The sequence below is a fragment of the Hypomesus transpacificus genome, chromosome 7, assembly GCF_021917145.1.
Source record: "Hypomesus transpacificus isolate Combined female chromosome 7, fHypTra1, whole genome shotgun sequence".
Classification (NCBI taxonomy): domain Eukaryota; kingdom Metazoa; phylum Chordata; class Actinopteri; order Osmeriformes; family Osmeridae; genus Hypomesus; species Hypomesus transpacificus.
Window position 1 is genome coordinate 6161294 of NC_061066.1, and position 27716 is coordinate 6189009.

The 27716-nt window shown below is 42.0% G+C and overlaps 1 protein-coding gene across 2 annotated transcripts in view; it reads right to left on the reverse strand.

The window, feature by feature from the left end:
* The window catches only part of chst11 (carbohydrate (chondroitin 4) sulfotransferase 11), a 107377-nt gene extending 83462 nt beyond the window's left edge, over positions 1-23915 (reverse strand). Inside the window, exon 1 of one of the 2 annotated variants that reach the window (XM_047023162.1) lies at positions 23720-23915. In XM_047023162.1, the coding sequence (XP_046879118.1) occupies positions 23720-23822 (103 nt within the window). In that variant the 5' untranslated portion in view covers positions 23823-23915. Of the gene's footprint in view, positions 1-23704 lie in introns of both variants that reach the window. The other variant, XM_047023161.1, reaches the window with a different exon arrangement.
* Between the last annotated feature and the right edge of the window lie 3801 nt (positions 23916-27716).

Consider the following 27716-nt stretch of genomic DNA (forward strand, 5'->3'; position numbering starts at 1 on the left):
GGAAAACGACTCCACCAGACCTGACTGGTCAAACTCTAAAAACTCTGACCAACACTAACTAACACCGACAAACACCGACTGACGGCGCACACTGATCCGACAGTTGGCGTTGGTTGGAGTCGGTCGGCGTTTGTCGGGACAGTGTGCAAGCGGCTTAACATGTATAAAGACTGTTAGAAACTGAATGAGAGACAAGATCCCTGAGAATAAGGGAAAAAAAGAAAGAGAAAGAAACAATGGAATTAATGAAGGCTACTGTGAAAGAGTGAGAGACAAAGGGCTTCATTTACTAACAGGATTGCGCCACTAAGCTGCGGTCGCAATATTAGTAAATGAGGCCCAGATGGCGGAAGGCCTGCCCTACGAGAGGCAGGTTTTACATGTTTTACCAGTAGCCAGAGAGCATCGAGTTATGAACTTTTAATGCTCCTCCCAGAATTACTTAATGAGTCAAGTCCAGTGAGCCAATTTTTGAAAGTATCTTTCCCAACAGGAAAGATACTTTCAAAACGAATTTCGTTACACAGGGCTCTCAAGTTTTGAAGACAGGCAAGAGTGACATTCTCCCCCCCGTCCGTCCGTCCGTCAGGGGGTCAAAATTAATTAATTCGTTAATTGCTTTTTACCTGACATCTTTGAAAGGCAGCGATGATTAATGCATCCATGGCCAGGATATAATAATAAAATATGACATTATTTATAAGTCAGAGGTATTGGGCCTATTTTCGTCCTGCATTGGGTTCAATCCTGCCACCTCTGACACCCCAAGCGCTGCCACTACCAACTACGCCAACGAAAAGCTAGATACCCAGTGATGCGGGTGGCCTGTTATTTACCTGAGGAGTGAGTTTCACCGATACACACCGGCTACATCTATGAACTACTTGTTCTGAGCAGGTGTTGTCGGTGAACAGGCTGTAAAACTGTTGGTTAAGAGACTTGAAAAACTGATGCTAATTATCTGGGAAATATTTTTTAACAGCAGTCAAGTTGTTATTGTTTGTGTCAAACAAGTTGTGAATTTGTTGTAACATTAAAACAGGAGATCATAACTGTGCTTAAAGTGATGCTCCAGCTCCAGCGGTTTGCTTTGTAGGTGAACAAAACTTTCAGAAGACGTAGCAGAATCGCGAAAAATATGCTTTTTTTTTCATTGGTTGTTGCATTAAATCTTACCCAGATACAATGGTGCTATTTTCCGATTGGCTATTGTATAGACCCTTTCTTTTTTTTGATTGGCTGATAAGTGGCAGGCTCGACTAAGAACTCCAGGGGAGACACGCTTGACTGCCGGTTCCATAGTGAGAGTGGCGCGAACAGAGGAATTTTGGTTGGGTGCTGCGGCATATTAAATATATTATAAATATTTTTTTTCTGCTTGAGAAATACAATGTGTGGCGGGAGGGCGTGACAAAAGACCGAAATGAGTGACTGTCACTCTCAATGCGTGACACTTGAGAGCCCTGGTTACAGAATACAAAAATGTATTTTGTAACGTATTCCGTTAAGTATTGTAACGAGCTGAGTTCATGTGTCCCTTTTCTTGTGAGTTCATCAGTTAGGCACATGTTTATATTAGGGCTGTGAAAAATAACGCGTTAACGCGCTATGATTAAATTACAGGATTAATTTGTTATTTTTGTTTAACGCATTTAACGTAATATACCCACAATTCCATCTGCAACTTCTGGATGAGAAGTTTGTGTTCCAGAAAAACTAAGATGCAACATCCAATAAAACCAAAGTGATATTCACACTCTGCGGGAAGACGTTATCGCTCTGGATAAGAGTGTCTGCTAAATGACTGAATGCTAAATGACTGAATGTTATCGTTTCACCGAAGCAATACCAGCCTAAAGTAACCTATACCACCTCAACGCGAAGCATGCGTTGGTCGGCGAGGGGAGTTCAAGTAGAATGCGCCAAACCACCCTCACTGAACAGCGTAGGGCCCTAGCAAGGTGACAAGGTGACTAGCACAGTTGCCAAATGTATTTCAAAAAGCTGTAGACCGATTGATATTGTTGAGGACGAGGGGTTCACAAAAGTTTTGGGAGTGGCAACGGGTGACTCGAGCATCAAAGTACCGCAAAATCAAAGACGTACACTAATTACAAAAATTCTGAAAATCGGTAATATGTAATTAATCATGATTAATCCACAGAAACCTGTGATTAACTTGATTAAAATGTTTAATCATTTCGCAGCCCTAGTTTATATGTGATTGTGTTATGCACTAATGTTACCTGAGGCCTGTTCCATAAAGGCCGCTCAAAAAAGCTGGACTTAAAGTCCCAAACCAGACTTGAATTAGTTTAATTAGTCAAGCGGGGCTAAAGCGGTTCCATAAAAGCCAATTTCATCTCACACAATCCTAATAATTCAAGTCAGATTTAAGTAGTCAAGCTAATTGCACGTGCACCCTATTCTTAAACAGCCCAAAAAGGAAAAACATGGATCATACAATCCACCACGGCAAAAGCAATGCACACGGCCACGTGACTTGTTCCAGAAAGAACGTTCTCTTTAAGCCGTGTACTATGACAGCTCCCTCATCCACCGCTTCATAAAACGTCCTGATTGACATGAACGATAGGCTACGTAGGTCGAGTTCCTTTTTTAGACCTTAACTTCATTGATTAAAAAACAGACACCCTCTAAACACATCCAAATTGCCTTTTTTTGACATTGTTTTAAATAAATAGCCTACTTTTAATCAATACATTACCCAGCAGCCTAACTTTTTAACATGGTTGTTGGTGTCGGGAAAATGGAGGATAGATGTAGCCTATAGATTTAGGTTTGTTTTGCAATTGTAGGCTACTGTTATTATATCGCTATGATAATTAGTCTCAGATAATTTAGATTGAGATAGGCCTACGCCTGATGCCTGAACATTTGAAATCACAAACTACCATCCCTTACGGAAGGAAAATATATTGCAGTATATTGGAAAATATCATGTGATATATTAGGCAATATACGTCCATATATGAGATTTAATATTTAAATTGTACGGAAATACATGGGATAATATATTGATGATAAATATATTACTAATATATTATAAACTATAATGTATATTCATGTAATATATTGCAATATATTGCAGAATACAGTAATGATTGCCGTTTTCCATTTATTGCAACATATTCAACATGACTATAAAATATATGTTTATATATCACAAAATATATGCAATTTTATATCTATAAATACCACCATAATGTATTCCGATTTATATGGGAAGATGTATTGGTATTATATGTAAAGATGTAGTGTCACATGTTGTTAAATTGACATAATAGATAGTTACACCGGGATTACCCAGAAAACTAGAAACTGTTTTGTCAACAAAAAAAAGAGTCTGGAGTTGAACCTGGAACCCTTCATTTACCAGTACAACCTCTCATCCAATTGAGCCATTCCAAGATCTAGAATATGCAGTGTTCAGTTACTGAATAATAAAATAAGACAATTCTCCCATGGCAATCATAGTCACATTTGGTCCAAGCTCAAACAGCTCTAATTCAGTAATATTTTCACATATTAAGGTGAAACTTTGCAGGGTACCTCAGGGGGAAGTCACCTTTAAGCCTATTCCTGACGGGGGAATCCTAATTATATGGAAAGATATACATGAAATAAATGTACAGATATGTGTTCAATATATTGTGGAATATATTTTAAATATAGGTAAAATTATATGGAAAAATATTTGAAATATATACTGATAATGATCGCTTCCAGCAAACTTCTTTTGAATTAGCCATTTCCCCCTAAATAAATGTCAATCTTTCGGTATTTACGTTTTGGGGGCATATTTTCAGTTAGCAGGTGGTACTGTTTGAATCGGGATTCAAACAGGATTTGAAATACTGCCGTTGACAACCTTATTAGAATACCTTCTAGATGGCTGAGCGGTTAGGGGATCAGGCTATTAATCAGAAGGTTGCTGGTTCGATTCCCGGAAGCGCAAAAATCAAGCTGGGTCCTTGGGCAAGGTAATTCCCCCTACTTGCCTCGGGGTACTTACTGTAACTTACTATAAGTCACTCTGGATAAGATCGTCTGCTAAATGCCTAAATGTAAATGTCACCATATGTGTCTGTACATTGCTGGGCGGTATGACGGTATATACCGTGCGACGGTAGAAATGTGTCTCCCTGGAGAGATTTGGCTATACCGTTTCAACCGCGGTATACTTTATACTATATTTTTGTATGACACGTGTCAATTAAATGTCTGGTTGTTGTATTGTATATAAGCCATCATATAAATCGCATTCTTGCGATATTTAGAATTGTTGTTTAACTTCTATTTGATTTGCTATTTTCGTTTGACCTGAAGCACATTTGCGTTGGTCTGACGGAATTTTCGATGTGGAGTGTATTTTGTCTAGGCGGACCACATTCATGCCGATGCTAATTACTTATATATTTGATGTCCCATTCTGCAGGTAGCCAATTCGATTTGTTGTTCAAGTTTTATGTCTCGCGCTATAAAATTATTGTAAAATTACACTGGTGGCGTTGCTAGCATTCTTGATCTAGTAGGACAGGGTCGGCAACCCAAAATGTTGAAAGAGCCATATTGGACCAAAAAAAACAATTCTGTCTGGAGCCGCAAACAAATTTAAAAGCCTAATATAAGCCTTATAAGGAAGGCAACACATGCTCTAAGTGTCTATATTAGCTATATTAGCCTATTATCAAAATGATAAGTAGGCTACAAATACATAATGAGCATTCATTAAAAAAGCTAGCTAGCTTCCGTTACCTAGCATCCTAGCATAACACTCGTAGCAATGCTACTTCCTGCTAGTGTTACTTGTTAGCCTCCTCATTGTAAAATTTGAAGACATGATAAAGTTTCCATAGTCGATAAGATAGATAGGTACTTTATTAACCCCCGAACGCAAATTATTGTGTCTAGGTAGACAGATAGCTAGAAAGCTAACGCAGTCCAGAAAATCTTTAATCGATAAGTTGGATATTGTAGCTACAGTACAGTTTGAGTCTTATGTTTTTAAATCAAGTGTTGTCTCATGTGAGGCAGTTGTTTTTGTTTGTAATAAATAAATAATAGAGTGTGATGATGTACGGTATGGTTATTTTGTACCATTTCTTAATTGAATTTACAGAACAATTACTATACCATGATACAGTGCCCTCCAAAAGTATTGGAACAGTGAGGCGAATTCCTTTATTTTTGCTGTAGACTGAAAACATTTGGGCTTGACATCAAATAATGAACGTGAGACCAGAGATCAACGTTTCAGCTTTTATTTCCAGGTATTTACATCAGGATCTGATGCACAACTAAGAAAATATCACATTTTGTTTGAATCCACCCATTTGTCATGTGATCAAAAGTATTGGAACAGATATACTTAAAACATATTTAAGTGAATAAGACTTAATATTTAGTTGCAAATCCTTTGCTTTCAATAACTGCAGCAAGTCTGTGACCCATTGATGTCACCAAACTTTTGCATTCTTCCTTTTTGATGCTTTCCCAGGCTTTCACTGCAGCCTCTTTCAGTTGTTGTTTGTTTTGTGGGGTTCCTCCCTTCAGTCTCCTCTTAAGCAGGTAAAATGCATGCTCTATAGGGTTTAAGTCTGGAGATTGACTTGGCCAGTCTAATACCTTCCATTTCTTGCCCCTGATGAACTCCTTTGTTGTTTTGGCAGTGTGTTTTGGGTCGTTATCTTGCTGCATGATGAAGGCTCTGCCAATCAGTTTGGTTGCATCTTTCCTTAAATTGGCAGACAAAATGTTTCTGTAGACTTCCGAGTTCATTTTGCTGCTGCCATCATGTGTTACATCCTCAATGAAGATTAATGAGCCCGTCCCAGAAGAAGCCATGCAAGCCCAAGCCATGACATTACCTCCACCGTGTTTCACAGATGAGCTTGTGTGTTTGGGATCATGAGCAGTTCCTTTCTTTCTCCAAACTTTAGCCTTTCCATCACTTTGGTAAAAGTTAATCTTTGTCTCATCAGTCCATAAAACTTTGTCCCAGAATTTTTGAGGTTCATCTCTGTACTTTTTGGCAAATTCCAGCCTGGCCTTCCTATTCTTCTTGCTAATGAGTGGTTTGCATCTTCTGGTGTAGCCCTTGTACTTTTGTTCATGAAGTCTTCTGCGAACAGTAGATAGTGATACCTTCACTCCTGCCATCTGGAGGTTGTTGCTGATCTCACTAACAGTTGTTTTAGGGTCTTTCTTTACAGCTCTCACAATGTTTCTGTCATCAACTGCTGATGTTTTCCTTGGTCTACCTGTTCGACGTCTGTTACTTAGTACACCAGTAGTTTTCTTCTTCTTCAGGACATTCCAAATGGTTGTACTGGCTATGGCCAATGTTTCTGCAATGGCTCTGATTGATTTTCCATCTTCTCTAAGACTCACAATTGCTTGTTTTTCACCCAAAGACAGCGCTCTGGTTTTCATGTTGTTTTCACCTCTGAATACAGTCTGCAGACAAAACCTATCTTACCCAATCTGAACCTGAGTGTAGACATTCAGTGGTATTTATTGATTGAATAATGTATGTAATAGGACACACCTGGGCAACAAAACACACCTGTCAGTCACATGTTCCAATACTTTTGCTCACGTGACAAATGGGTGGGTTCGAACAAAAAGGTGATATTTTCTAATTTGTGCATCAGATCCTGATGTAAATACCTGGAAATAAAAGCTGAAACGTTGATCTCTGGTTTCACATTCATCGTTTGATGTCAAGCCCAAATGTTTTCAGTCTACAGCAAAAATAAAGGAATTGGCCTCACTGTTCCAATACTTTTGGAGGGCACTGTATACCGTAACCGTGATATAAAATTACTCATACCGTGATAGAAGAATTTGGCCTTATCGCCCACCCCTATGTTGAACTGATGAGAATTAGAAAATGAGAATGTCCGTGGTAAATCATTGTTTTCCCGTTGGGTCAGTGTTACAGGAACGACTGGTTAAGCAAGAACACGATCTAAGCCTGACAATTACCTGACCCGGACCAGGCTAGTTTTGAAGCATTAGTTACCATAGTAACTGAGTTCGAACTACATTGAGCTAGCTTTATGAGCTAGCTTCTACAAAAAATGTGTTTCTGAAAACCGACTTCAAAGTCAAACTCCCAGACCTAGTACAGAAGCAAAATCCAAATTGAGCGGAAGTACATAGGAGGGCAGAGCCAGGCTAGTTCTATTGGTGGTTAGAGAGCTGAATTTATGGCGTGGTCACGGCCAACAGTGACCGGAGTTAAGCTATGTTCCCTAAATAAATGCACAGAAGTTGCAAGCCAGTCATCGACTCCTTATTCAATGCTGCAGCACTGGGGTGAGCGTTACAGTATTCTGAATAGCCTACTTGGATTACTTCCACATTGAATTGCATTTTATAAGTGTAGGAATGTGGCCATCAAATCCTGTTTACTAAACTGCGTTTCCCGATAACGATGGATCTTAGCAGGCCTCCAAGTGTCACGCATTGAGAGTGACAGTCACTCATTTTGGTCTTTAGTCACGCCCTCCCGCCACACATTGTATTTCTCACGCAGAAAAAATATATATAATATATTTATTATGCCGCAGCACCCAACCAAAATTCCTCTGGCCGCCCCACTTCAGTTCTTAGTCGAGCCTGCCGCTTATCAGCCAATCAAAAAAAAGAAAGGGTCCATCAGGGAATGTCACTCTTGCCTGTCTTCAAAACTTGAGAGCCCTGTCTTAGTTATTACAAGAATTCTCTATGAGCAAAATAACGAACCATCGTTATTTTTTACTTGCGTTTCCCGAACATGCTCGTAAGGAGAACCCTTGTATGTGTCTCTTAAGAACTACTTGAGAGTGGATGAGAGACAAGCTTTGGCCAACCATGGTACGTGAGTTTGCATCCCCCGTGCATGTGATGGCCTTGCATTGGCTTAGCCAATAGCATTGCAGAAGGAAAGAACGAGAGGCAATGACATGGAAGCGATAGATGTAGTTGTGTTAGTACAGTGTAGAAACCACCAGATAGATGTTCTGGGAAATGCATGGAGTTGCCTTAATTTATTTCAAGAGTGAATAAACTCGTGAAACAGATAAGTATCTTAATGTAATCCATTGATTTCAACAATGTAACTGTATTCTAAATACCAACTATTTAAATTGTAACTGTAACGGAATACAGTTACTCATAATGTGTATTCTGAATACGTAACGCCGGTACATGTATTCAGTTACTCCCCAACACTGGTCAAGTCTAAACGCCTTCCTCCACTTCATTAAAACTATCATTCACTTCCTTCACACACTAAAGGCCATAGACACACAAACAGTGCATTCACTTCCTTGAATATACTGTGCTAGCTGTGTTATGCTTGCTAGTTTCGTTTTGATTGTCAACATACTGATGTTGCTCGTCACAAATGTCCAAATAAACTCATAGAATAGGGTTCACACTGATGCAGGGCCTGTCACGTGACTACCACTGAAAATGTATGGGAGGCACAATGTTGGTCTACCGCCCTTCCTGAAAAAAATCCTAGGGAAAACACACTTGTATAGTCACACACCCATTTGGATCCTGAGTACTCTTGAGTTAAATATTAGCCGTGAGACTCAGAAGCAGAGAGTAAGAACCATTCTATCACTGCCCAAAGATGCCCTTGGCCCCACCCCCTTCTCCCCTACGCTGCTCAGCTGTCAATAATGTCCAAATGTGGTTGTCCAGTGCTCCTGCTCTAGCGACCAGCTCACTTGCTCTGGGGACAAAAATATAAAATCAATATTTATTGGCTGCAGCCGAGTGATTACATTCCTATCTGGAGAGGGGTGTGTGTCTGCACACGTGCTAAGACAACCTACTCACCGCTCTGCCTGGCAAATCTGGTTAACCACAAACACTCACAGACACACGGAACAAACACTCACAAAGAAATGCACACGTGTTGACAGACAACCACAAAACAGCCAGATGTGAGATAAAAGTCAGAAAAGGTGGCAACAATTCTTCTTCTAGACATACCTCTTCCTTTTAAAGGAATGAGTGAGTGTTATTAGAACAGATAGCGAGTCTCTAGCAAACATGCAGGTTAAAGGTCAGATGACATGAAAACTTCACTTTAGGAGGTTATTTAACATTAATTTGAGTTCCCCTAGCCTGCCTTTGGTCCCCCAGTGGCAAACATTTTCGATAGGTGTAAACCAAGCCCTGGGTGTTCTTCTCCGCCTTTGAGAAAATGAAGGCTCAAACGCTCTGTTTGAAAATCTTCTCCTTGTGACGTCACAAGGAGCCTCTGCACAACCAGTAGCCTATCTGAATTTTATTTTTGCTGCAAATGAGCTGACACAACTTCTCAAAGTTTTGCATGTCTGCGCCAAACATTTCAGCCACCACTGTTTCCTTAACTTGAGCCAATACAAAGTTGGCCTTGCTGACCCTCTGAAATTAAATTCTGGATCAGTACACTGTTTCTCTATTTCTCTGGAAATACTTCGACATACAAAGTTTTGTAAGTCTGCGCCAAACATTTCAGCCACAACTGTTTCCTCAACATGAGCTAATACAATGCTGGCCCTGCTGAAATAAAATTCTGGATCAGCACTAACTCTCCTTGGTCCAGCTACAAACCTCAGACAAGTAAGTCAACTAACGCTACATCATTTTGTTGCTTACTATATGGTTACCTAGCTGGCTACTCTTAGAATCTGGCTGTAACATTAGCTCTGCAGCTATCAGCTGAGGTACTGTCGCTAATGTAAAGGTAGTAGATAGCAAGTATGTGTGTGAATACACATTCTGTAACGCAGTGTTGTACGCTTCATTGTTATGTGGATAACGTTCTGCTGTTGGTGTTATGGCGCGCGCGATATCCACCTTTCCCCACATTGAAATGACTGAGTGTGCAGCTCTGCAAACCAAGGTTATCAGATGAGAATGGGCAAATTCGAGGCATCTTACAGCATCGGGTCTACGAGCCAGTGCGATACATCCACTGTAAACATTGCATGGTGCCGCCTCTCTCCTCCTCATTTAGCATTTAAAGCTACAGACACAGAAACAGCGCGTTCTGAGGAAAGCTCATTGTGGAACTACTTGTAGTGGCTATAATTCTGCAACAAGGCTGAATTTCGGGAAAGAGACTTCAGATACAGTATTAGGGGACCACTAAGGCCTATATAAAAGCATCCAAAAACAGCATTTCATGTGACCTTTAATTTGGAACAATACAATTGAGATCCTATTCCAATTGAATCCCTCCAAACCAAGTTACAGTATGATCTATAGCAGGGGTTCCCAAACATTTCAGCCCCCGACCCCTAAAATAATGGTGCCAGTGACTCGCGACCCACGCATCCAAGGAGGTGGTTCACGTATACAAATTTTGCACACAAGTGCACACAGGCACTAACAGGCCTATCCAAACATGAGCGTAATGTTAACACAAAACAACACAACAGCTTAACAACCGTCATAATATTTTATTATAATGTAGTCATTACTTTCATTTTAACGTTAACCTGACCTACTGAGATGGGTGGGCACAATGCTTGGAGCACAGCAAGTCCATTCTTGGTTTTATTTTGGAGACCGCCACTCGCAGATCAACCTCCACATTCAGTCGCGATATGTATTTATTTTTAATTTACGTGAGTGCCGACTCCGAAAAAGACAGTGCCGACTATTTTGTACAAGTGGGCTAAGTATTGCCAAACGGCAACAGTACATCCATAGCTGCCTTGGATTGCTGTGGATATTCCCTCTCCATTGAAATCCAAAACTCAGCCAGTGTCTTACCTGAGAACGCTGCCTTTAACGTTAGGTCGCTTGACAGTTCAACTTATGCGTCCTACTGGTTGGATGTCAGATGGTTTGCCGTACTTACAGTGAATTGGAAAATCAAAAGGCTGATGGCTTTTTATTTGCATGCATTAATTTAACTACTATTTTAACTTGTTAAATTTTGGGCTAAAATATGCTATTTCTAATTGTTTTAAAATGTTCCTTGATTTCTGGAAATCATCTTGTGACCCCCCCTTGCTGTCTCGCGACCCCCACTTTGGTAACCACTGATCTATGGTCTTACACAACTGTCAAGTAGTGTTGTCACAACAGTAAATTTGCAACACAAACCACCACTAAAAACAGCCAAGACAGTAAAGGTTTTCAGTCAGATCTGACTGAGATTTGATTGAGCTGCAACGTTTTTATGAGCCTGTGCGAGCAGATGTGAACGGGTTGAAAACTGCTTAGGGCAGACATTTTCCTTCATTAACGTTCCTCCCTCCATTCCCACCTCTATCAGAGAGGAAAACGAGGAGGTAATTATTGGTTAGGTCAGACAGACAGAACCCATCCCAAAACCCTTCTCTTGACGCCACCTTTCCATCAGAACATGTGGCATCCCTTTATCTGGGCAGTCTGTACCGAGACACACACACTTCCGCCACCTCTCACCCAATTACATCTACAGTGTGTGTTTGTGTCAGGACATGTGCTCCCATTATTCACATGGTTTTTTAAACAGCTAAGGAATCAAAACCACAAATCAGCAACACGAACACCTGAAAATCTCAAATCAAGTTCCAGTTGTCTTCTGCTATAACTTCATACACCAAGGGCCATGAAGTTGGGTCAGACACCAGGACCAGAGAGAGAAGTTGTCTCAGTTCATTAGAAGACAGAAACCTATCTTCAAACTCTGGCATTTCTGGGGTTTTCTGAAGAAAACCGCTAGCCATCAGAGAAAATATACATTTTTACCACCATGTGTAACACCATAGGTAACTGTGTGTATGTATGTGTTTTTTCTCCTGAGGCAGTAAGGCTTAACCAGACGAGGCCCATGAGAGGACATCAGAGAGGCACAGGATATTGGCTGGGCTGGGCTGGAGGGTGGGGGGAGTAGACCCACTTTCTGTTTCTAGAGTAGAAGACTTTATCTGTTTATTGTGACCAACAGAAACAAGTCTGTGTTTATTGTCTTCCTTTGATGGAATTTCAACAGTTGTTACTGACTCAATGGCTGTTACTGGATGTCGTATGTGTGTATGCATGCACGCACCCATGTGTCTAGGGCTGTCCCCGACTAAGATTTTCTTTAGTCGACCAAAACTCGACTAAAACGTCTGAAAATCGACTAATCGACCTTTGAAACCCTTTAAAAAAAATAAAATTAAAAAAACGTACCAACATTTTCGCAATCTGACTCAATGGCTGCTGGACATTGCAGATTCAGCCGCTAATAGCCTACTAATAATAAGACTCGTATCACCAGTCCTGTTGTAACCGAATGCCGATGGTATTTAGTATCTCTTACAATGTATTACAAATTACAAATATTGTTTGTTTAACATGCAAATCATCAGAGCGCGCTTATCACTGCCTGAAAACTTGCAGCATACAAACTTACGTAGAAGCTGAGTGCGGAACGTTGCAACAGAGAAAGGTTTTGTCTTGGCCGGAGAAGATAATGTCATTCAATTTGGATGTGATTCTTATAATAGGCATATTCCTTTTTCAACCCGGTGCGTTAGCATGAGGGAAGTAGGGCTAGACCAACTTACGTTTTTCAGGTGGTAGGCTACATCATTTTCGACGTCGAACTATGACAAATAAACCGTTGTTGGCAGAGTTTGCATTCAACGTTTTTCGAGTCACCCGGTACTTTGTGAATGTAAATGTACTTTAATGAAATGCCGCCATACCACAGATGTCTTTGCCATTTTGACTAATAACACCGACAATTGTGCTCGTGCCGTGTGCAAAATACCAAACCAAAGCGCAGATTAACGAAAGGGAAAACAGTAACACCTTTTCTTTTAAATTATATATTTTTTGAGTTGGTTTATTTGTCTTAAATAATATAATCTACAATTTGTGTCGAACATTTCGTTAATTCAGCAATGATGACACCAGCGGGAATCAGATCTCACACTGCCATATGGCAGCTCGACTAAAATAATCTTAGTCGACCAAGAGCATATCGACCAGAAAATCGACTAGTCGACCAAGTGGGAACAGCCCTACATGTGTCAGTGCCACCAGTCACCGTGGTTACATGGATTCGAATTACTGGCTTATTTGGACTGAAATGGAATTATTCCTTTCTTGTAAACACCTTTGTTCGAATGATTGCGGTCCGACTGCGATCCAATCGACTGCCCGAGATAACTCGATCCAAGTCGGTTGATAATTCGGACATCGCATGCTTGTAAACGGTGAATTGGACTATGAACTGGACTCTGCATCTTCGCGCATGCTTGAGATCCCGCCGCCCTCCCTCCCAGGTCATGACCTGGAAGTCGAAAAAGACGATAAGTTGTCGCTACCGGGAGGCGGCCCGGCAGAAACAAACAAACAATGCGTGCCAATAGCGCCGTTTGCATTCGCAGTACTCCTATTGTCATCATGCACGAAATGAAGAGGGCTTCACCTTACTCTCCGTTCGCCGTCTTTCTCGAAATGTTGATGTTGTTGTTGTTGGTAGTGGTGAAGACGTCAAGCGGAAAGGGCTGTATCACCACTAATTGTAATGAAAACAGCGCCACGTATCGTACTGGGATATGACATGCTTTCGGCCAATGATTCGGTCTATTCACTGCCATATATATTAGGACAATAGCAGTTGCCCCAAAAATTAGCATTATCCGAATAATGCTAGATTCGAATTGATACCATCATGTAAACGTAGTGAGTTTCAAAGCCAGGCCTCCCAACTAATAGAGTCCAGACCATCCAGCAAATGGCTATCATTAGACGATTAGGCCCCCTTTGAGGTTGCCCAAGGCTGCCGCCTAGACAAAAGTTTAAGGGGTGATTGACTAGGTTTTTGGGGTATTTCACACTGTTCCTTAAGGTCTCCGAGTAGTAGTAACATTGGTTGGGCTGAAAATGTATACTACAGCTTGCAGTTGTGATGAACATAAGGTCGGAACAGCACCTCTTTTCAGCAACAGCTTCATAGCAAATCCTGCTTTACATTGTCTCAGGTTTTCAAAACAGTCCTCAGTGAAATGGTTCGAGCAAATGTGTAATTGAGGGTCGAACTTTACAGGGATCTTTTATAGACAAACATCACGGCCCATCGAGAGTTTGGTTTCTTGGGAAGACTCTGAAAAGTGTCAGCATCCCCTGTACAGGCTGGAACACTGCATTTACGACCATAGTCCATTTTCAATATCCTTGAAAAATGTTCTTCTTTGTAATTCCATAGAAGTACACAGAGCAGGGCGCAGCAAGTTTTGGGGTGTGACAAAGGTACAGACTAGGTTTTGAAAAAGCCACCGAACTGACGACAGTTCGGTGGCTTTTCCAAAACCTACCGTTTTACATCTACATTTTACATTGTGAGATTTGCATAGGAAAGAGGTGTCAATGGACTTTGGGGTTCACTGTATGTCCATTTTACCCACTGAACTGTCGTTATTGGGAGTACAACGGTACTTAGGAACGGTTTGCTCGACCCAATGCTAGTTTCCTCAAGGATCACAATGACTCTTGCTTAGAGACTTTTTGCTCTTGTTGGTTAGTGGTAACTGATTTAAACGGTTGTACTCGCTGCAAAATAAGTTATTTTAGTTGATCTTATTTTTTACTGTTGCTTGCTTTTCTACAGGTACACTTGTACTTATGGCAATTCATGTTGTTTAATTGTAACTTGCTTAACTACATGCTCTATGGTTCTTCCGTTTTCCGCACTTATTTTTGGTTGTTCACAATATGTGCTTCATGTTTTGGTTACCCGCAATGTTTTGAGGCTATCTTGTTGTTATTATCAGAGACCTATGCACTTTGTAAAGCTCTCTCTTGGAAGTCGCTTTGGACAAAAGCGTCTGCTAAATGAATAAATGTAAATGTATTCAACTGTGACAAGGTAAATTCGGTTCTGCAATCAATGACCCCTTTCATTTAGACACAAGGCCACTTAAATAGGGTTGGTTACCAAAACCCGGTTCCACTATGGAACTGGTTCCTATGCAACCGGTAGGAATTGTCAGCACCTGCCTAGTCGTTGGTCGGCCAATGCTGGACCCGGTCGTTAACCGGAAACCAGTCTCCATGACGGCCAACAGCGAGTATCCCGGTCCTGTCCTACATCTATAAAGTTGAACAATGGATTTTGGTGTTTCAAAACCCATTGACACTGTATGACTATGTTTAGCCTGTGTTCTGCTCCTCTCTCTCACCAACCGTCTCTGGAGGAGGGGATCCCTCTCTGAATTGCTCCTGCCAAGGTTTCTTCAATTTTTTTCCTGTTGGGGGTTTTCCTGGGAGTTTTTCCTTGTCTTCCTTGAGGGTTTAGGTTGGTTGAGGGGCAGTTCTATGGGCGTATGTGAAGCCATCTGTGACATGCTTGCGTGTAAAAAGGGCTATACAAATACATTTGATTTGGACCGGATTAGAATGCAAATTTCTATTCCTCATATCGGTTCCACTTAATGTGCCGACTGAAATATTTTCCCTCTGTTGCTCTGAAACTAACGTAAAAGTATCACACTTTCTCTGTAGTCTACCGTTAGCTGGCTACCATTAATGTAGGCTACTTTTATAAAAATTCCATATTTTCCCTCTGGGCTCACCAAAACGGACGTAAAAGCATATAACCAGCCAATGGCATTCTCAGATTCAAGGCAACTGTCTGCAGCCGGCTGCGGCGCTGCATGAAGTCAGCCTATGTCGAACGCGCCTAATGTCTACGCACCAGCAGCTACGTCACTCAAATCACTGAAATCAGTCTCTGTGGCAACGGTGCCCAGACAAGCAAGCACACAGGCAAGCATGCAAGCGCCACTAAAAGAGAACTTTTCGGACTGCCAAAAATGGCTTGGGTAACGCAGGAAAGCGCGTTCCTGAGGTCTAGTAAAGTAGTGTAGTTACCAATATTTTGAGTGTAATGCGTTACTTTACTTCGTTACCTATAATAGTAGGACCACAAGAATTGTAGGACCACAAGAGGACCACCATTATCCCTGTGCCCAAGAACACCAAGGTCACATGTCTGAACGACTATCGCCCGATAGCACTGACCTCTGTCATCATGAAGTGCTTCGAGCGGCTAGTCAAATCATTCATCTGCTCCTCGCTGCCCCCACACTGGACCCTGGACAGGTCTACAGACGATGCCATCGCTCTGACTATGCACACCGCTTTCTCCCACCTGGACAAGGGGAATACATATTTGAGGATGCTGTTCATTGACTACAGCTCTGCATTCAACACCATCATCCCCTCCAGACTGGTCTCCAAGCTTGTGGACCTGGGACTAAGCACCTCCCTCTGCAAGTGGATCTTCCACTTCCTGACGGGGAGGCCACAGGTGGTGAGAATCGGTGACCGTACCTCATCCGTACTGATCACCAACACAGGCACCCCCCAGGGCTGTGTGCTCAGCGCTCTCCTGTTCTCCTTGTTCACTCACGACTGTGTGGCAACGCACAGCTCCAACCTCCTTGTTAAGTTTGCTGACGAGACAACTATCGTGGGTCCTCATCTCTGACAGTGACAAGTCAGCCTATAGAGAGGAGGTTGACACCCTGACATCATGGTGTCAGGACAATAACCTCTCTCTTAACATCAGCAAGACCAAGAATATGATTGTGGACTACAGGAGGCGGTAGGAGGAGGAGCAGGCACCCCTACTCATCAATACATCGGAAGTGGAGAAGGTCAGCTGCTTCAAGTTCCTCGGGGTGAACAATGACCTCACCTGGTCTGTTCACACGGACAAGGTGGTCAAAGTGGCCCGTAAGCGCCTCTTCTTCCTGAGGAGACTGAAGAAGTTTGGTATGGACTCAGTCATCCTCACTAACTTTTACAGATGCACTATAGAGAGCATTCTGACTGGTTGTATTACAGTGTGGTATGGGAGCTGCACAGACAGGGACTGCAAGGCCCTACGAAGTGTGGTCCGTTCTCCCGAGTTCATCATCGGCAGGAAGCTCCCAGCCCTACAGGACACCTACCACACACGTTCCTACCACACAAGGAAAGCCGGCAGGATTCTAAGAGACTGTTCCCACCCATCCTTCAGTCTCTTTACCCCGTTGCCTTCTGGCAGGCGTTACCGCAACATCCGGTCGCGCACACGCAGACTGGACAACAGTTTCTACCCAAGGGCCATCAGGCTTCTGAATGGACACTGATATGGACATTGCTTTACTGCACACTAGTCACTTATACACTTTCACTTTCAGCTACTGGTTGCACTATCAGTAACATTGCACTACTGTACCTCGCCACCAGGCAACTGTATGGTCATTGACTTAGTCACTGATCTGCAAATTTGCACTATTGTACTGTACTCCACTTAGGTTAGAATAGGTTATAGGGTTGAAACAGGTTTTTTGTGCATATAGGGTTACTATAGTGTACTATTTATTGTTATCTGTAATTTAGGAAGTTTTAGTATTAGGGTTAGTACAGTCGATTATGTATTGCTATCTGTATATTTAGGAAGTTCAGTGTTTCCCACAGATTAGAAATCTAGTTGTGGCGGGGAGGGGGGTGGGGGTTGTCAGATGGGGGGGGGGGGAGTCGTGATAATTCCTTCGTTAATAATTCGTTACACAGTTAATTTGTTAATACTTTTTTACATTAAATATTAATCCTAAATGATTCACACCTTCACAAAATTAACAACAACTACTATATCATTTCTGCATTATGCATGTAGCCACAACAACTATTTAACTGGTCGGCTCCAGGACGCCGGGTAAGTAGCTAGGTTAGCTCCTGAGACTTCTCACCAAAAGAACGAAGGGGAACCTTCGAGTAAGGTACCTAGCGAAGAGTAGCCTCAACTTTCCTCGACTTTAAGCTACGGCACTAATGCTGAAAGCTCGCTGATATAGCTGTCGGTCTTACTAGAACGGCGTATGTATGCATTGTTGCTAACGTGTGCTGACGTTGTGACTGTGCATATGTGAGAAAGACGCATGAGTGACAGAGAGACGGAGGGAGGGCAGGGGAAAGGAAATGCAGCTGAACGAATACGCTGCGTGTTTTAACCTAAATAGCGATAAAAAAATGTTTTCACGAAACGCAATATGTGGCGGCCGGTGTTGATTTTGTGGCGCACCGCCACAAATTAGTCTATGTGTGGGAAACACTGAAGTTTCACTTATTTAAGCTCAGCATAGATGTAAATTATGTTCCGTGTACTTATATGTTATGTTATGCCAGGTGCTTGCGTTGTCTTGTCTTAAGAATTTCAGTGCCCAGTCTAACCTTGTGTTGTTCTGTGTACCTGACAAATAAAAGACTTGAACTGGTAATATCGTTACTGTAATCCGTTACTTTGTAACTCGATACCCCCAACACTGCAAGATTCCAACATCGCAAAATGCAACAAATGTTTCAAAACGATTACGTGCAAAGGGGAAGCACATCGAATTTATTGAAACATGCGGTGACAAGGGATACTTCTTAAAGCAGAGGGATGCACTATGTTTGACAGCTTGCGGACAGCAGTCCCTGGTCCCGGTGTTGCACCAAAAGCTGTGGCCCCTCAGAAACTGTGACCGCATGATTATTCGCGGTAGTAATATGTTTATCTGAAAGTAAATAAAATATATTAAGGTACATTTCCTCTGAAATGTTTCTAAACATGTATTTCTTTGTGACTGCATGCATGAGTTACATTTGTAATAACCTACCTAAAACCTACACTAGACCAGTGGTTCCCAAAGTGGGGGGCGCGCCCCACCTCCCTAGAGCCATTGCAGGGGGGGGTGCGCATGGAATGAATTAATCAATAAATTACACTACTAACATAACATGGACAAGTTTTTGGCGGAGCTCCCACGTAAACACAAAGCAGAGGATGAGGCATCGCAAAATGTGCTTCCAAAGCAATTTCCTTCCAAGGCAAAGACTAGAAAATATGAAGACACATATCTTGTCTTTGGCTTCACCTGTAGCCTACAGGCACAAACGGAATTTGCAAGCGCAGAATACTGACAAAAACCCGCGGAATTTACAATACACAGAGTAGCCACGGGTCTGGAAAGTACTAGAAAGTACTTGAATAAAATAAAAATAAATCAAGACCTTGAAAGTGCTTGAATTTATAAAGAGGTCCTTAAAAGTGCTTGTATTTGACCTTTTCCCCCCCCAGATTTATCACACGCTCCACCAGCTCCTTCTGACTTAATCCAAAAATGTTACACGTTGAAGGTATGAAAAAGTCTGTCAGGGCTTTCAGTAATATGCATTTTTTTATGATTCCCCATGATTGGCTGGTTGGTCTATATCAATATGGCAAGGTTTCATCCTGATCAAATAAAAGATTTTCCTTTATTTCCTCCCGGGTGGTGCTACTGCCATCTAATTAAGGTAAACCATTCAAGTCTTTGTATAGTACGGTGCTGGGTTAGACTGGTATATGTGAACATCTATGTGAATTATTGGCCCTTAATTTCGAAAAAAATTCTCTTTGAAAAGTGCTTGAAATGTTTAATTACAAAAGAGTGGCAACCCTGAATACAATGCATTGGTCTGAGGCAAAATCTGTATTAACTTGTCAACTCATATCACGTCCCTATTATTTCTAAATAATTAACCTGTAAACAGAGCCCATTGCCACCAGTGCAGGTTTGTCTGTGATAGCAATCGAAGAAAGTCTGTTAACCTTGAAACTGATACAGTAACGTTCATGTTTGACTTGCTACTGTAGCCAATATTAAAACGTTAGCCAAAAATGCAGAGATTCAGCCCTGAGGAACAGACACGGAAACACTTATCAACCAAAATTACAGCAAAAGACAGGGCCAGGGATTTTTCCGCCGATCTTTATGAGGATGGATTCATACTTTTTTGCAAAGTCTGTCAACATTCAATCTACCATATTCGGCGTCAAACTATTGTGGAATATCTTTGGTCGCTCTGACATAAGAACAGGAAGGCTAGCGGAATTCCGCAGATTTTCAGTCTGAACAACCGCAGATTTTGTTTGGGCTTGGTAATGAGGAGAGATTGCAGTGTGTGTTGTCTGTCTTAAAGTGCTAGCTTATGACAGCTTGAAGCCAAACATTGGGTAAGTTGTCAGAATACGTGGCCCCTAAAGGAGTTTAACTTCAAAATATTGTACATGCACGGGCACACGGTATGCAGCTCCGGTCACAGTTTCTAATGGGTCACAGCTTTCGGTGCAACACACTGGGACAGCCTTCCCAATTTGTCTGCCCTTTCAAACCCATACCTGTGTGTACAGGGCCTCTTCGACACCATCTGTAGTCTCCTGTGCAGGACATGCCATAAGTCAGGAGAGGTGTCGTTTCTTGGTCAGGGTATATATACCTTGCCAGAGTAGGCAAATATGGTAATTTTTCTGCAAAAGAACTGCTAAAGTTTGACGCTGGTTTAGTTAGCATACCAACTCATTTATTTTGTTGTTACTTGTTAATAGTGTAACTGTTAATTATTATTAAATTATTGTAGTTGTGTGTTAGGTGACTTAGGTTTACTTATTATATATTCAAGTAGGTACTTTAAAACGTGAATATATTGTTAAATTAAAATAATTTTCATAAAAACGATAAAAGAGCCTTTTTTAATGTAATTTTTCAGTTTTTCAAGAATTAGAATAGGAATCGTTTAGGAATCTGAAAAATTCAGATTCCTAAAAAAGTACCAGTTCGGCATCAGAATCGTAAAAATACACAAACGATACCCAACCCTACACTTAAAACTGAGCCTAATGGAGAGGGATTCAACAGATGTAAGAAATACACATATTTAAAACACACATGGTGGCATAGAATAAATGTGTGTTTGTGTTTTGAAGCCCATCCCCCCTGGGTTTGTAAGTCAAGCTATGGAGGAAAACAATCAACCGTATCATCATACGAAATAGGACTTCCGGGATACAAATGTTCCCATAATACACAGAACCACACACACACTATCACATGGTGTGAAGAGAATTGGGACAATGGGGCTGGGAAAGTGGGGAGTGTTAAGCAAGAGACAGAGAGAGAAATTGAGAGGCGAGTGCGAGAAAACTGAACAGTTCTCATGCAATCTCTTTAGGTCATCTTTTGTTTTCGAAAGCCTGTTTCAAAAAAAAATTATGAGCCGGGATAAACACAAAGAAGGGTAGTTTTAAGAACAGAAACGAGAAGGAAAGAGGTAAAAACTCAAAAGTCACACAAACATCTCCGAACATAAAAAAGAAACTAGGTATTTTCCTCTCTCAAAGTAGACATTCTTGTTCAAGAAGAGGTGCTGACAGTCTGTGACTCAGCAGTTTCCTTTTAAGTGAGCATCAGTTCTTTCTGACATAGCACTTACACTAGCACTCATGAGGAATTTCGAGCTACTCAATGAAATTCCATGCTTGGCCATTTAATTTTTCCTGAGACCGGTGAATCTCTGTTTCAGCATAGCCCCTTCTTCTACCTTTCTTCTCTGACGTCCATCATTATGGTAATATTTCCCCCCATAATTTCATAAAATTCCACAGTAGGCTGGTTGGTTGGGCCTGTCACCAGCCACAGTCAGCTGCATGGGGGGCAGAAATTGTAGGAAGGTGAAATGTGAGTGTGTGACTTTGAAGGCAGAGTGCACAAATAGGTCAGTCTTCTGACAAGGTGAAAAGAGGTTGGCTGAAAAGAGTCACAGCAAGAGCATATACACACACACACATATTCACTCACTATCTCCTTAAGCCCTCCAGGCATCTCTCAGACAAACATTAAAGCTGGATTAGATAACGTTCTAAAACTAATTCAAATTTAAGAAACGGCACCCCCACTTCTTGTCTGAATTTTGGTGCTTGTTTGATTGAGAGTAGGTCCACAAAATAAGCCCAGGAGGAAAGTCTGCCTCGCCGAACACAATTGGCTGAAAAAGCATTGCTGGAACTTAATTTAATGGAAAGTAGCAGGCAGCTCCCAAAAATCTGTGTTGCTAACCAACTCTCAGAGGGCCTTATTAGCTAACACACCATGTTTATAAGGGACAAAACGTATTGTACCTTGTACCTTTACCCTGACATGTTAACTGTCGCTATTATCCCAGAGCTAAATTCCTCCATTAAAGGCCTTGCAATGAGCAGCCAGTCTGACAGATCCAAGCAGACTGTACCGGCACAAAACCTTGAAACTTTAACTTGGGCTGTAGGATTGTTCTCAGACAAGTAGAATAAGAGTTAACAGGGCAAGCCCCCTCCCCCACCGCGTCCGTCACCACACCAAGAGAGGCCTGTGCACAAACCTAAACACCAACACAATCACAACAGCACAATCGTTGCACACCCTGATCTGCCAAAACCGCAAACCACTTCCCCATTTGACTTGTATGGCTTCCATTTGACGTCTACGCAACAGCATATGGCAGCTGAGAATAGGGAGAACCCAACTAACAAATACCAACTGAAGAGATTGTTCCCTCAACCATATATGAGGCTATGTAAAATGAAGAGTGTGTGTTCTGGAAGACCATAACTGAGTGTGTATCTAAAACCCAGCTTAATGGGACTGCGTGTGTTTAAGAGAGAGAAGTGTGTGTGTGTGTGAGGGGGGGGGGGGGGGGGGGAGAGAGATTGCAACCAGGAGGGAGAAGAGAGAAAAAGTGATAGGAAAAAAACTACACTAAATATACATGAAGACAAACACCGAAGTGCAATGAAATATCAACAGGGGTGTTTCCTAACTTTGATTTGTAAGTCCTTGTGCAGTGGACTGGTCTTATTATTTGAACATCACCAATAATTTCAAACGTCCTCCACGCATCCGCCACACCACCGGGACAGACCCCTCACATACGCCAATGTTTTCTATTTAGCAAAATCCTACACCTTTCACATTCTCACGGAAAATCCGCTCAGTCCGATGCAACCTAGGTCAGACTCACCCGCTTTTCCCAAAAAACTGTCGCTCATGGACCAGTCACCGAGCATCATACATTCCATCGCTCTACTGTTCAACGACAGTGACAGATCCAGCGAAAATGGGAAATTCGACAGAATGTTAGACAATATGGTCAACACAATGCGTGGTTATTTTCGGTTTCTATTCATACATAAGCCTACGTTAGGCCTCTGTATTGCTGAACTGGTTATTTTATTTAGTCTGCATGCTCTTTGATCTAGACGTAGAGCTACTAATGAAGCAGTATGGTCACTGGAATCATTTCTGAGATCTACACGGCTGCGCAGAGATGATTTTGTGTTACAGTAAACCTGTTGTAAGTCAATATTGGGACATTGATGTTTGTACAGTGAAATATCGCGTGTCTAAACCGAGGGCTCTTTGATTCAAACGTACAGAGCGTCCACTGTACAGCCAGACCTCTCGCACTGAGCCGTGGCACAGTCAATTCCTGCCGCCGATTGTAGACAAAAACCATCCACAGGGAGAGGGGTGGAAAGGGAGAACGCCCCGACTTCCATAGCTACTTGTCAAATGGGGTAGGCGAAAACATTTAAACCGCATTATAATGACACCAAAAACAGAGCAGACGTTTTCCCATAATACTGCGTAATGGTTAAACTAAACAATCAATGGCTTAACTGTGTGTCACCTAGGGTGAGACACGCATTGGCTGATTTTTAACCATTTCGACCACAAGATTTTGCGTTCACACGATAGGTTACTTATTCATTGTTGATTAGGTTCTGATTTGCATTAATAAACAGCAAATACATCGATGTCAACGTGTCATAACAACACATGAGGGCACAGCGCGAGAGGATTTCATAAATCAGACCTACCTGGCTGGAACATACTTTGGAAATAAAAGATGACCAGAATAATGGATCCCAAACAAGTGGCAAAGACCATCCGGCAAATTCTGCTCATCCTCATGAGTTCTAGCAGGTTCTGTTTCATGGCTAGCGAGACAGTGATGCCGTTTGTTTTGTCAAGAGGCCAGTGTGGTCTACGCGCCGGGGCTTGACGTGCAGTGGTGGTACTGATGGGGATACTCGCTGCAATTGTCCGCTCAATGTATTCGGTCTGGAACGTACTATTCCACTTCACTTGCTGAACTATAGGGGGAGGATCAAATTTCTCTGCTCTGCCCCCTCTCACTGTGCAGAATGAGCGCACCCAAAACGTGTATATGCTGCTGATGTCCCCATTTTTGGGGGAAGCCTACCATGGGAATTCCCTGAAATATAACGTTAAAGTTTTCACATTTTGCTTTAATAGGGTGAGTTCAGGTAATGTGGGACATCAGGTAAAGTGGGACAGTTATGCATTTTGATGATTTAATGTGCAAAACCGACATCCAATCACCAGAGCTGATCTTGACTCATAAATACTACACTCCTAGTCACTGTGCAGTGGTTTTTATGTCTGACATCATCAGAGTAGGCGTGATCTGGCTTGACAAGAGGTCTGTACAGAAAAAACGCATTGAAAGTTCAGCGGCATATGACATTATATTTCTCAATGATAAGGCTGGCAAAGGAATTTAAATTAAGTTATAATGAGTCTTATTGCAGCATATTGAAGGGGTTTAACCACTGATTGAAACACACACAAAAATGTGTAAAATAATGCTTTGTCAGAAAGAAAAACAACTTTTATGTGACTGTACGTCCCACATTACCTGATCATGTCAGGTAATGTGGGACAGCATTTTTCAGGTAAAGTGGGACATCTAGTAATGCTGTGTATATGCTATAAAAGTAATTTAATTCGACAGTTCTCAAATGTTAAATACCAATGCATCATACTGCACTTAAGTTCCTAACTATGTGAGTCAGATGGCTGAGCGGTGAGGGAGTCGGGCTAGTAGTCAGAAGGTTGCCAGATCAATTCCCTGCCGTGCCAAATTATGTTGTGTCCTTGGGCAAGGCACTTCACCCTACTTGCCTCGGGGGGAATGTCCCAGTACTTACTGTAAGTCGCTCTGGATAAGAGCGTCTGCTAAATGACTTAATGTAACTAAATAACAACTTACACTGTCATCGGACCAGCGCTTTCAGACTTGTAAGCGTGACCGCTAACGCTAGTCCAACGAAATGCTAACGCAGCGGGACTAGCTAGCTAGCACATAGACTGCAGATCACTAAGGTTTACATCAGTTACTCTTTATGCCTATTGTATAAGTCAAACCCCACAACTAAATGAATCTTGCCACACCCTTGCACTTTTCATTGTTGTATATAAACCAATTATTATTTTATTATCAGACTAGGCTCACAGATGATGACTGTCCCACTTTACCAGACAAGCTGTCCCACATTACCTGAAAATGCTCCCTGAGTGAGAGAGGGGGTCATGTTATGGAGTTAAGACCAACTTTCTTACGCCCAGCTGGTGCACTCGGCTCCTGGAGCCTCTACCAAAAAGTGTCCCACATTACCTGAATTCACCCTAGATTTTATTTATAATGGATGACATGTGGTCAGGGAAGTGCACAGGTTGTGGCTAAGGTTGCCCGGGCAACTGCCTGTTTGCCCTCGAGTCAAAGTGCCCCTCCGAGGGAAAATAAATAGTACATTTAAACAGCTGCATAATTTCATGTAGACCTAGATGTAAAAAATCGCCAACCAAAACATTTCATAAAGTAGCCTTATTCAGTTACAATCGATAAGCCTATGGGCAACGAGAGTGGCAGTGGGAGGGGGGGTATGCCCCCTACTCTGTTTACTCTGCGGTACTGCACGCATAGAGTTAATATAACTAGAGTAAGCTACTTTTGTCTTCCAAGATGGTGTCCCCATTCATTTCTATGAAAAGTGCTCAGTGGCGCAGTGAGGTAAGCGAGATTGCAAGACTGGACGCGGCCATCTTTCCACTTCCGTGTCTCCCTGTCTAACTTTAAACAGTGGCTGTTTTTTTCCCTAGCTCCGAGAGCTCATGTAAATCGACTATCGGCTAATGTGAACTTTTGTGCTCGTGCCCAGTTCACAACGACAGAACAAACTGATCATGTTGGTCTTGTCAATGGAACCATTTGGCAACCTTTTAAAAGTAAACTTTCCATTCAGAATCTTATTGGCATCCATTTCGGCGTCTGGCGCTGGCAATCAACTCAAAACGTAACGTTAGCCTACTACCAGAGAATGTCTAATATCCGTAAACGGGCTCTGCTACTACTCTTTAGCCGGCTCGCAAGCCCAACAAGTGTGTGTGGCGTGCCTGTTGTTTTGTTTCCGGTCTAGCTAGATCCGGTGCGGTATTGTAGTTTTTCTAACGTCAGTGGTTGTTGCAACAGAATGTGAAAAAAACTAAAAAGTTTGCTAGGTCAAAAAGAGCGTTAATCGCGCGATAAAAAAATGTGCGCCGTTAATTTGGGTTTGCGTTAACGCCGTTAATAACGCGTTTAACTGACAGCACTAGTATGTATACATACTGTATATGGTGTGTAGCATTATAAAAAATTATATAAAAGAACATTTATGTAAATAAACCCCTTTGTGCTCTTCCCCCCCCCCTGCCCAATAAGAATCAATAAGAGAATCAATTTGGAATCTAATCGATAAGCAGGAATTGAGAAGGAATCGGAATTGTTAAAATCTTATCAATACTCATCCCTACTATGCACTTTTGTAAAGCTCTCTCTTGGAAGTCACATTGGATAAAAGCGTCTGCTACATGAATACATGTAATCTCCCCCCCCCCATTACGGCGCCCCTGAGTGCAGTGCACTGGGATAGCATAACTGACAATCCAGTGCTGAAAACAGTCTTAATAGTAAAATCTGAAGTATCATTCCCCTCTGACTAACTGATACATTCACAATGCAAACGAGATGCTGTTCTTTTTCTCTTTCACACACACATTTATTATTGCTATTGTAGCCGGTGTGTGGTGAAACTCACTCCTCAAGTATGTAACAGGCCACCCGCGTCAACAAATTGCTAGCTTTTCGTTGGCATAGTTGGTAGTGGTGGCGCTTGGGAAGTCAGAGGTGGTGAGTTCGACTCCCGTTCGGAGCGGACAGTGGCCCGTATACCTCTGACGGAACTTGCAAGAGCACGTCTGTTACACTGGTGCCATGACCCGGATCGCTAGGTTAGCATCAGCTAGCCAGCCGGAGTGAGTTTGAGGGGTGAATGTAGCCGGTGTGTGGTGAAACTCACTCCTCAAGTATGTAACAGGCCACTCGCGTCAACGAATTGCTAGCTTTTCGTTGGCATAGTTGGTAGTGGTGGCGCTTGGGAAGTCAGAGGTGGTGAGTTTGACTCCTGTTCGGAGCGGACAGTGGCCCGTATACCTCTGACGGAACTTGCAAGACCACGTCTGTTACACTATGCTAGGTGAAGTGTCTTGGAAGCAAAGTCATGCTAATAGCCTAGAGGAGTCACTGGTACACTGATAAGGGGTGAGCATGTGCATGTATATTATCTTATCTCTACTCTAATTAATTTGTGTGGCCTTCATAATGATCAATATGAATATTCATATTTGATGTGTGTTTCAATATTCATGTGTGTTTACCTCAGTCACAACACCCTGCAGTCCTGAGAGACAAATGGAGTGAGAGAAAGTGAATGAGAAAGGGAAAGAGGAGAGAGGGAGAGACAGACAGAGAAAAGGTTAAAGAGAGATAACACAAAAATGACTCAGTGTATACTTTGTAGTCTTAAGAATACATTTATTACAGTAAAATATTTATATTAATTCACACTTTTAACTCTGACAATCTTTCTAATCTATATATCCCTGTTCATTACATACAATTATGACATTTAAATCCCTCACCCTGTAGCAGTGGCGAAAATCTGCTATCAACTTCGTTGATTCGACAATTATGTGACATTTTCTCAA